Source organism: Chlamydotis macqueenii, chromosome 15 (genome assembly GCF_036417535.1).
Source record: "Chlamydotis macqueenii isolate bChlMac1 chromosome 15, bChlMac1.mat, whole genome shotgun sequence".
Classification (NCBI taxonomy): domain Eukaryota; kingdom Metazoa; phylum Chordata; class Aves; order Otidiformes; family Otididae; genus Chlamydotis; species Chlamydotis macqueenii.
The window spans coordinates 4,864,912-4,876,988 of record NC_141570.1 but is presented as its reverse complement, the minus strand read 5'-3'; the positions used below and the strand labels follow the sequence as shown (position 1 = coordinate 4,876,988).

The 12,077-nt window shown below is 39.1% G+C and overlaps 1 protein-coding gene across 1 annotated transcript in view; it reads left to right on the top strand.

Moving 5' to 3' along the window:
- Window positions 1-380: 380 nt before the first annotated feature.
- The window catches only part of SDK1 (sidekick cell adhesion molecule 1), a 408,452-nt gene continuing 396,755 nt past the window's right edge, over window positions 381-12,077 (top strand). Inside the window, exon 1 of the mRNA XM_086759378.1 lies at window positions 381-2,008. Within this exon, the coding sequence (XP_086615504.1) occupies window positions 1,543-2,008 (466 nt within the window). The 5' untranslated portion in view covers window positions 381-1,542. The remainder of the gene's footprint in view (window positions 2,009-12,077) is intronic.

The window sequence follows — 12,077 nt, the reverse complement described above, 5'->3', positions numbered from 1 at the left end:
GTTCCACATACAACCCCCCCCCCCCCCCCCCGAGACAGCCCCGTTGAGGTGTAGGTCAGGGGAAGGTGGGATGAGGGGCGGTGTGTGTTTGCGGAGGGGGGGGGGTGTGCGGGAGAGACTTGAAGGGAGACGGGAGGAGAGGCAGCGGCCGGGGCGGGGAGCGCGTCTGCCGGCTTTGAGGGAGGTGAGAGGGGAGCGGAGGACGGGGAGGTGGGCGCCCGGGGGGCCGGCGGGCGCAGCGGCAGCCCGCTGCCGGGGGAGGAGGGGCAGCGCCAGGGCCGCGCTTGTGCTGGAGGAGGCGAGAAAAGTTCAGGCTGCCTTTCGGGGGAGGTGGGGGGAGAGCTGACAGGAATTTTGTTTGATCGTCTTAGGTGCTTTGTTTTTAACTTGCGCTTAACCTGGGTGTACTTCTTTTCAAACTACTCGTATTCTTTCTTTTTAGTAAGGGGGGAGGAGGGAATCTCTCTCGAAACTTTTTCCTTTGCGGAAGGCGGGACTGAAACAATACCCGATGCATTGTGTAAATGTAAAACCTTCAGCGCTTTTTTTTTTTTTTTTTTTTTTTTTTCCTCGGTACGGTTTTATTGCCGCCGCCGCTGTTGTGATTGCGCTTTCCCTCTCGTGTTTACAGCTTCTGTGAGGGAGAGACGCTCGCAGGAAGAACCAGGATCCCTGGGCTGCACAAACAAGGAGAGCAGGAGTCCATCTGAGCAAAGCTGGGAGGATTTCACCTTGTTGCTGTTTGTTTCGGGAGATTTTCCCTCCCCCCGCCCCGGACACTATCCAGCCGAGGGTTTGTTTCGTTGCTGCGTCCACAGCCGGCCAGAAGCAAAGCGCTTTACATGTTAGAGGTGTTTTTTTTTTTTTTTTTTTCCTGTCGTGGTCTCCCTGCAAGAAAGACATCGGCTCCGATGTTCGAGGAGGAGGGAAGATAGGATCAAGTGAGGTTTTCCCTGTCTCTGGCTGACCGCAGGAGTCCCAGTGCCACCGCCGCCGGCCTGTGCCTGCCCAGCCGGCCGGAGTCACCCCGGAGCTGCGCGATTTACCTGCTCGAGGACCCTGCAAACCCCTCTGTTGACGGTGGAGATTGGTATCCAAAGGAAAATCGGATTAATATAAACTATGCGGAGCTTTGCGGGGATAACTGGAGACTACCCTGTCTGCATGGCTAATCTTGAAATTGTCTGAAATAAATCCTTAGCGCAAGGAAGAGCGAGACACTTTCAATTAGGTTTTTTTTTTTTTCTTCCTTGACGCCCCCCCCCCCCCCCTTCTGCGAGAATTTAACACTTTCATCGCAAGGAGAATGGGACACATACTGGAAAACTCTCCACGCTTCATGAATATCACAGGGGTAGCAGTTTCCATCATCGTTGCGGTATGAAAGATACTCTTTGGATTGTCTGCTGGTGGCTAAGATGGATCAGTCTCTCTCTGTTTCTGTTAGCGATGTGCTGAAGGATCCGGATTTACTGAAATACTGACGCCGATAAACTTACTCCCTCTCTGTTGAAGGCGTTGGATGTGACAGCGCAGAGAAACATGTGTTTCACGTTTCTGACTGGGTGTTTTGGTGCAATCAATACCTCCACGAGAAACATTGACTTAGGTGGCGATTATCATACCGGGAGGCACAGGCAGTGCCGCTTTCGGGTTGCATGCCAAGTGAGCACAAATCAAAGAGTCTGTGAAGCGGCGGGGGCTTCTCTTCCCTCCAAACTCCGGGGCAAAGGCAGCGGGCGATGTTCCCAGCCCACCGCAGAGAGCCCGGCCCCGGGGTGCGGAACGAGCAGTGACCAAAGCCCTGTCAGGAGTGGCAGGCAGTTGGATCGGATGGGGATCGGTGAGGCAATAACGGTGGAAAGAAAGGTGGATCGCGAAATTATTGCCCGAAGGAATAGCAGGCGAGGCGGAATGATGATAAAGTTAAACTTCTGTTTCATCTTCTGTCGGGGATGGTGGGCGTTTCTGTTGCTTCGACTCCACATGTTGCAAGCACTGGCACAAGGTAGGGCTAGAGACATTTTTGTTTATAGAAATGCTGCATCTGCCTTTTAAAAGGAAGGGAATCTCTCTGGTACAGAGAAACCCTTTGACTTTATCCTTATCACAGGTAAACTGCAGAATTCGCACTGAGCTTATTTAATGTAGGAATGGTCGTTTCTTACACATCATCGTTTCTTTATGGAGCAGGGATTTGCAAACTGCACCTACATGTTTCTTTCCCTTTCTCGTCCTATCCTTCCCCTACCCCCACCTCCCACAGAGAATCAATACCCCATCGGAACCAAACCTGCTTGCTTTATTTACTTAAATACGCCTGTACGTTTCTATTCTTTCAGGCAGCAAAAGAGTTAACTGCTGGGTTTGTGTATGTGTGTGTGTGTGTGTTTAAAAACACTGTACACTGAGATAAGTTATTAGGAGAGGGGGAGTCATAAATCTGCCGCCTAGGACTAAATCAGGCATGTAAAAGGAATTCTTTAAACATATGAGTACTATTCTATGTGAACCTCGGTTCGAGCGTTGTTCATTCCTTTTGGATTGCCTAGTAACATTTACCCGAGACAAAAACTGCAATTGATTCGTATCTGAGCATTTCCACATCAGAGATCCTTGCAGTCAAATGAGTCACTTGTAAACGGAGGGTCAGAGTCGACCAATAGACTTTAAATATCAAGTGTCAGTCACTTTGCATGTAAATTCCCTTCACAAAAAATTGCCAAATGTAGCCTAATTCTTAATAATCCTTTGACAGAGTAAACAATAAATGGCAGGCAGAAGCATTACAGTTGGCTGCGCCAAATAACATGCTGAACAAATGCAGCTTTCACTTTCTTTGCTGGGTTGAGTTTTATTGCTGTGTGCATTGTCTGAGTGAAGTGGTATGTGTTGGACAATGCAGAACTGTATCGTGTGGGACGATGAGTTAGTTATTAAAAGCGGAAGTTAATGCTCCATAAAGGGGGAATGGTCTTTGTCTTTCAGTTCTTTGTTTTCAAGTATTTCATAGGGAACAACGGTGCATTCAGTTTTAATAACTGGATGGGCTTGTGTGTTGAGGAAGAGGGGTTATAAGCCAAGTCTGCTGTCGTTTGTCTACTCAGGCTTGACTGCTGCATCCTCAGAAAGTTTGGAGCCGCAGGATACAGAAGAGTTTTAATTCAGTGTTTAATAATGGACTCCACCCTCATAAACCTTTTTCAGTGCTTTGTTTATGCTGTCATTGCTACTCCCAGACTACTTACGCTGAGGCCTGCAAGCCCGAACAGGGTACTGTTGTTCGGAAACAAGACATACCTGAAATAATTCTCTCTGCAAATTAAAATTCACGTCGCTTTTTCTTTTCTTTTGGTAGTTGTGGTTGACAGATGCCAACATGATGCTTCATTTTGGAAGACAAATGCTGATGATTCTTGCTGTTTACATTTAAAATGCAAAAATTTTTAATGTAAGCCAGTTTTAAGTGCCAGTGATTCAGGAATCACTTTAGATGCCATGTAAGAGTTTTCTGTAGTTTAGTAGTAAAGTAGCCACTTTATTGGATTAAAAAGTGGATTGAAACTTATGCACATAGTATAGAAAAATTTTTGGATAGCATATTTCAAATTACTAAGCATTTGCAGTAGTATCAGTTAGAGGTAGTATATCTCAGGGAATTATGTAGTGTTTACAAAGTATCCTGAAGAAAAGTCCTCACACCAAGTTAGTTTTCCCCATCAGTATTTAAGAGGGGGAGGGGAAGCAAAGAGAGTAAGATACATTATTTCTGAGAAATATTGGTGCAGATAAGGGTATAGGGTTTTGAAGACAATGAAAGATAAAACAATTATATAATGTAGAAACAAAATACATTTTTATTTTTATATAATGCAGAAAATGCAAGTTACAGTTAGTCCTTTAAAAATTCTTTGACACAAACCAGCGTGGAGGTCTTAATGCAGAGTGCTTCTATTAGTTTCTCACACAATTTGCATTAGTTTTTAACTTAAGATTCTTTTTCACTCTGAATTCTAATACATTCATCATTTTTATGCAAAAATTTACTTTAGAGAGAAGATGACGATTTTTATAAAAGGCCTTCATGAAAATGGAAATTCTGCTACAGCCACAGAAAGTTTTTAATGGAATGATGTGGTCATATGCATGAGAGAATTACATGACTCCAGTCTTTTTATGTGATAAAAAAATTGAACATTTTAAATATATGGGCCATGGCTATTTTGAATGAAACGTAATACTAAGCTATAACCAGCTAATGTTTCTATAATAACTATTTCAGCATTAAAGAAATAAGAAATATTTCAGGCATACTGAAATGCAGGTTCCTAGTTGATAGGAAACAGATTAGATAAAGTTGTTGAGATTAACCATCTCATACTGTAAGGTGGATGGAAGAAAAAGTTTTCAACTGCAACAGGTTGGTTGAGTATTCTCTAGACTTGAACGATCATCCATGTAAAAGCAGATCTAGAGGCGAACTGTAGATAAAACCACTTGTAAATTCTTTTTGTGCTTAACTCTTCAGCTCTTCTGTCTTCTGGTAGTTGCGTTACATAATTAGATATAATGATTTATTTGATTTCTTTTTCCTTTTCAAAGTGAATTTAATTACGATGAAACATACAGTGGTTTATTGTACTAAATAATAAAGTATTCTCTTGGAACCTTAGTATTGTTACTGCAGACCTTCTCATTATGGGAGTGATTTTCTGGTTGGAAAAAAAGATGTGCAGATGACAAAGGTTGTGGCCTGTCCCGTGAACATAGCCTAGAGTGACACTCCCACTTCGTGATGGCCGCAGAACTGCACAGAAGCCCATTCAGACCCTGTGTGTGTCTCGCTGGCTTACCACATTGGCCCATGTGTGAATGGGAAGCTTGTCAGAAAAAATAACCTGGAAGAGTCTGAACACTTGCATATTTCTTTCTTTACTCCGTTCTTTATGCCTGCTAGCCTCTGCCGTGTTGGCTCTTTTCATGGTGTTTATGTTAAATTTGAGGATTAGGTGCTACTTAGCCTGAAGTCATTGTGTGTCATCAAATAGTGATGAGATGCTAATTGATAATCACTATAATTATCAAATCAGAATTTACAAGGTGATGGTAAAAGTGAATAATTTCAACACTGTACGTAGAACAACATTCTCCTGCAGTGACCTCTAGCTCAGTGGTCTACCATGCCTGGGCGTAATCCTGTTGAATACGTAGAACTCGATGCAGGATTGGAATTTATTAGTTAAATATGAGACTAACAAGCACTGATGCCTATTGAGGTACAAAATAGTTACTAAAATACTAGAATATTTGTATGGAAATAGAAAAATTCTGATTATTTAAATAGGTTGGAAGTTGCTAGAGGCTACTCTACATGCGTCTTAATGGATTTAAGTACCTTCCCAATGTTGTGCTTTTGTTGAGTGAAAGAATACTTAGAAAATATACTTCTTTGGATTGATGTCTGTTGTTCAGAATGATTTTAAAACAGATAAAAGTGATGCGAAGCTTTAAGCTTCTCCAACACGAGATGGGTATCTTTAAATATTAAGATAAACTTGTCTGATTTTTCTTAGTTTTACAGCAATTGAAGTGTAATCGTTTTATGCTACTTGATGAAATCTGTAATTCAGAATTCTACATGTACCTGAATGTGCATTTAAGATGATATTGATATCTATTATGCTTTGACAGAAGCTCTGACATGGAAGAAAGAATAAAATTTTTCTGGGACCTAAAGTTTTAAATTCAAATATTTGATCTGATGTAACCTATAAATGTACTAAGTATAGGAAGTGTTTTCAAGCAAATTTCAAACTGGGTAGCAGAACACTGGCACAAGTTGCCCAGAGAGGTGGTGGATGCTCCATCCTTGGAGACATTCCTGATCTGGTTGGAGATGTCCCTGCTCCTTCCAGGGGGCTTGGGCTGCAGGGGCTTTAAAGGTCCCTTCCAACCCAAGCCGTTCTATGATTCTGTGTTGAGTTCATTGCAGACATAGACCTTTCTTCCTCTGTCTGCATATATACATACATAATATGTATTTAAATAGTTGTTAATGAGCAAATTGATGATTTGTTGGTCTTTTCAAAATTGTGTTTTCTTGAAGTTATAAATTAGAATAATTTTTATAAGATTTGTGCAGATATTAGAAAATGCCAGAACTAAGGTAGCTTGTGCATCTTTAACCTGGATTCTTTACCCATATATGTTACAATTAAGTTTAAATTGATACACATTATTTTACTGTCTACCTTAGACAGAACTAAGACTGAATACTGCTCACTGATCAGGTTTTCAGTATTTTGCTTTCTTGTCAGTTTTCTTGCCCCATCTTTCATTTACTTCAAACCTTTTAAATTCAGCACAAGACGAGTTTTGTGTGGACTAAAGGAAGAACTGTTAGCAGCTATAGTGTGACATTGGATTTACATTACTTACAGTTATTACAGCTGGAAAGCAGGTGATTGGTGAGACTTGCTTTCTATTTCTGACTATCGAGTGAGTATTTTCTAGTGAATAAAAACTCTCCTCTCCACGTGCCTCCAAGATGACCCTTCACCACCCATAGAGCTCATGTGGAACAAAAATATAACTCTATGAAAGGTCCGTTCTCAAAGAAGCTGGGATTTCTGGAGTTATTTCTACCTGTGCTGATGTTGGAGTTGTTACAAACCATTTCAGACAATTTCAAAATTTTCATTCCCTACGAGTCTTCTGATAACTGGCCTCACATATAGCCTAGTTAAATTCATTAAATTGGAGATCTGTAGTAGCTGGCAGACTTTCTTATGGGAAATATATTGTTTTCTCAGTTTATTGGTTATAAATAGATGCAATGATTTTTTTTTCGTCTAAGCAAAACTTTCTAGTTCCTTTATGGACACAGTCTTTGAATGTCACAGCTCTGGAACTTCCAATAAGTTCCATAGAAATTAGTTAATGTAGCACTTGCAGATCTGAGTTCAAGGGGTTACATGGCTGAGAAGGGAAGAACCTTTTATTTTAATGTGCATACTAACTTAATTACTTGTAAACATATATGAATGCTTTTGTAAGAGCTATTCATTATACAAATTCTTGGCTTCTAGATATACATGGTATTTGTATACTGTACCTTGAGCATTAGTATTTTTGGTTTACTAAGAGTTAATTTTTTTTTCTGCCTTTGCTACAAAAAATAATAGATCTGTTACTAGAATATATACTACTCTGTTGCTAATCACATGTTTTATCAGTGAAATGCCCCTGAGGTGTAATACAAATGGCACTCTCACTAATATTAAAAATGTAGATCTAGGCTTTTTAAGAAATGTGTTTTTAAAGTAAATTTTCAGCTGTTTGGGTCCCTGAACTAGCTCAAGCTGGGGTCACAGGAGCATCAGGGACAATGCAAAAGAGGTGACGGGAATGCATGGCCAGGGGTCATGACCCTGGCAGCCATCACTAAGATCAGTTTAAATTGTTGGAGAGTTTTCAGATTCAGATAAAACACAAGGGAATGTACACTGCCGAGCTTCTTACAAACATGTGGAGGCCACTGTTCCTGGGGAGAAAATAGAAAGGTTAGTGCCTTTAAAAGGGTGGTTTAGAAAACTTAACTTTGCATCTCTTCTCTAACAGACTTTTTCAGTGAGTTTCTCCCTCTGTGAAATGGAGTCTTCCTAAAGAAAGTCTTTCTAACCTCAGCTTGTAATGTAAGTGCTAAAGTGAAGTAATACGAATATTCCCCCGTAATTCCTTTATATCACAGTTCTCAAGAGCTATAATGGGAATATTTTTTTTCTTAAAAAAAGAAACTTTGTAACTTAAGTTGCAAATTACATAGGTATTATTTTTTAACATTAGTATCCAATACGCAAATTCAGCAGGTAAAAATGGTGGTATGAGCTCCAACAACGCTGATAAAAGGAGGTTTTTACCACCACTTCATGCAAAATGTGGAGGTGGTTTGCTCAATCTTATGTCACACCATCCAGATAACTTCTGAAGTGTCTTTTTGATAAACGATAAAGCATCTGTGGCTTTTAAGCAGATAACTTGAATCCTTAATCCTGTTTTTCACATTTCCATGCTCTATTGCGGCAGCCTGAAGAGAAAGTTGATTCTGGTAGATAAATCATTGTCCCATAGGTCTCTTTAAACCACTTTATGGTCTTTCAAGCCTTAAGCCATATATTTTTCTAATAAACTCCTAAGTCTAACAAGTTACCTAAAAAATAATTTGTTGGCTATAGCCTGCTTGGACCAGAAAGTAGAGAATAATGATACATAGCTCCAGCACATGTTGCCAAAAGGTCCCACGTTGATTCTTGGCTGATATTGGAAGAGTTTGTAACTTATTATTACACAAAGAATCAGAAGATCTGGTAGCCACTACTTCCATCTTCTGATTCCTTTGTTTGTCTAACTTTGTCTGTTTGTTAGCTGAGAATGTTGTGGCTTTCATAAGTGTTTTTGGCATTGAGTTCATAGGAAATCTACTCAGTAGCAATGTGCTACCTTTTAAGGGAAGGCACTAAGAAAATAATAGAACAATAATGCATATATTTTGAATGTTTAGACACTTAGAAAAAAGGCATTTTGTTATACTCCTACTGTTCGCTCACCTAACATTTGTGTTGACTCAGTACGACGCAGTCATTGCTATCTTCCTTGCACATTGGGGAATGTCCCTTGTTTCTTATTTCTTATCTGTCAAGAAATGCAAAGGACATTCATGACTAAATGCTTCTGAAACAACTAAATGGTATGTGGTGATTGGAAAATAAATATATGGTGCTATGCCATACTTGCAGTTAAAAGATAATACATTTAGCATAACGTGGAACACACGGCAAGTGACGCGCTGCTGTAGTACTGAAGTGGGTGGGAGGAGGTAAGGGGAATTCTCTGTCAGGATTTCTAAATGTGTGTACTGATTAGTGTATTTTTAAGTCCTCTTAAATCTGTACATATAGAGGTACAACTAACTTTTCTTGCAGATCGTTCAGGACTGTTTTCTTTCCTTCAGTGTCAAGAGGCTGAATAAACTGTTTCCAACCTATCATACTAACATAATGCTTGCAAAATAGCATCCTTGTGCTATCTTCCCTGCTGTCCCCCTTACTTTGGAGAAACTCCTTGTCCATGAACAAATATGCTCTTTAAGGTCTTTAAGCACTCTTTTTCAATGATACATTAAAAAAAAACCAAACAAACTTTTACAGTACTCAGTTGATAACGCACTGGAAGTGCTGCTGTCTCATGATGAATGCTGTGTCCTCGTTCTCATGCATGCCCATCTGTGCGTCTCCCTGTTCTGTATTCACTTTATCTTTTTGTCCTGGGTTGATAGAGCCTGCACCTCAATGTGATTCTGGTCTGATTATTGCTCCTGGGAGCTATTGCAACACAAATAATCCCTACTGCTAGTAAAAGACTGAGGTGGTAGTTTAACCGCCCCCCCCCCCCCGCCCCGATTCTGCCTGCCAACTGTAGAAGATTCCTTAGTTATCCTCCCACCGGACACAAAATAGCTTTTCTAGGACACTGGTATTATCTGAAGCAGGGCTTTTATTGTGCTGGAAGACCTTGTTCACAACAGATAATCAGAAAGATTGTTTAATGGTGGATTATCCCAGGCATTGTTTTTTAAAACTGTTAGATAAGCCGAAGGGGCAGGAGATCAAGAACAGTAACTCCTGTGTTTCACCTATTGATATTTTTATTGCCATGAAGAGTTAAATTTGTTTTTGAAGATGGAGAGACTGGAGTTACTTTCAAAAACCATTTTAATACTTACTACTTCAAACATCAGGTTTTTACGTAAATGCTATCAAACAATTTTGCATTTCCCTTTAGAATTTATTATTATTTTTTTTACAAACATAACTAGTTACTTTTTATCATCAGCAACATTGGATGTGTCTTAAAAGGAGAAAAAAATGTGGATTATTCTTAATTTCCTGCATCAGAATGTGCAACTATAATTTTTAAAATAACACATTTTTAAAATAAAATACTCTTTCTATTAATCTTAAACTTTAAAATTTTTTAAATAAGTTCTGTGGCATCTTCTCTGTTGGAACTAGTGTACAAAATTCTTAGTTTTTAAGAACTACTGAGAGGTCTGTGTTTGGGTTTTTGTTTTTTCCTCTTGAAAAGAATACATATTTTATAGAGTAATTTATTGAAATTTATAGACCGGGAGAAGGTGTTTCCTGTTCACAGATCCAAATCACGCTAGTACTCGTTATCCATACAACAAGGTTAAATTTAACTCTAAAGTGTTTTTGTTCATGGAAATGGGAGAACACGTTAATTGAATTTACCTTAATTCAGTTAACAAAATAGGCTAGTGATGCTGTTATTTAATGACGTCATCAGCAGAAAGATTTCAGGTGACTCTGAGGATAAATCTCCCATTTATTCACAAGTTTGAAGTAGCAATGAATAACAGAGCAATGTAGATTTCATATTTGTGTGTTTTGAAAACTTGTCCTGAAGTCATTTATGTAGTACCTAACATCTTTCTTTCAAATTTCTCTATATTAGTGTTGATAGTAATCTTCCTCTGATTTCTTTTCCTTATATATGGTTTGTTATTAGCATTTAATGGGTCAAATATGCCTGTGTATTTTTCTGAATCTGCAGTTGAGAATTCTGAGATAATGAGAGTCATGTCAAAAGTTTTAAGTGTTGGTAATACAACATTACATTCATTATGTAAATGTATCATAATTAAAATGATGCCTTGTCAGTCCCGTTCAGGTTTCTCATGAGTATGATTTTCAGGTTTTGTACACTGGATATAGCTATGTCTTCTGCTACCCAAAACCTGAACAGACATATTTACAGCATACTGGTGTCAATAAAAATCTGCAATGTTAACTGTTGTGCCTGTTAAAATTTGAAGAGTGAAAATCTTATTAATTCTGTTACAGAAATCCAGGTAAGAGCTAAAACTTAATTTTTGACATTTTGAAATCGTTGAGCTCCACTGTTAAAAAAATTAGCGGAGTAGCCAGTGAGAAAATACCAGATGGCTCTGCAGTTGGACCATCCTAAGCTTATGGGCAGAGATGGATACTTTTCATCTATAACAATGCAGAATGGGAGCTTGATGCCTGCAAAATAGCTCTCACCCACAAATGTGGTATCACTTTCACCCTAAATGCTCTTTGACTGAATAGAGATATAGAACTTGAAAAAAATTATTTTATATATTTGACATTATGCTGAATACATCTGTTTTAATATTTCTTTTCTATAGGCAATTTCCTCTGTAAGTTGGCAGTCAGTGAGAAGAGACATAAACACAACTAAAACACAAGCAAATGAAACTAAAAACTGTCAGCAGAGGAAGCTGTAGGCAGAGGGAGGTTTTAAAATTACCTCAAGAAACAGTGGTGGCTTCCCCGAAATGGCTGAGTTCAAATGGGCTCAATGAAGGAAGGATATTCTTTGGTTTTACTCTCACTAAGTAGGATTGTGTTTTCATTGCCCTTTAAATTGTTAGTTTCATTGTAGTAGTTAATAAGTCAAGGATTAAATCAAGGATCAGTAAGTCAGAGTTATTTTTCTCTACTTACAAGTGACAAAATACAAAAGCTTTCAAGCTTTCACCTGTTGGCAAGTACAGTAATAAAGGGAAGTGATTTATCAGTATGAATTTGTGGCAGGTGAGTTAGGTGACAGTATTTTTAATCTTCTAATCTTATTCTGTGGCTCAGTGACATCAGTGCCAGTGTAAACTCTTCAGCTTGCGAAGAACCTCTCCACTGGGATGTATTCTGATCTCAGACAAATTTACATCCCCAGAAGTTTTCAGTCATCATGTGCTAGTGCAGCTGGGTGAGAGCAAAAAGCTTAGGTCCTCTGGATCACTCTGACGTGGCAAACAAGAAAAAAAAGAGTAACTGTCAGTTTGTGCTTGTGCACTCTGGTCAAATGAGTTATTAGATTCATAAATGATCAGTGATATTATTTAATATCTGTCCTCATGGTTTAATACAAATGAGGTCAAAGCTTTCATATAGTATATAAAAAATTAAGTGCTGAGTATTTTTGGATTTCCACGCTTGAATGTGAACAAATGT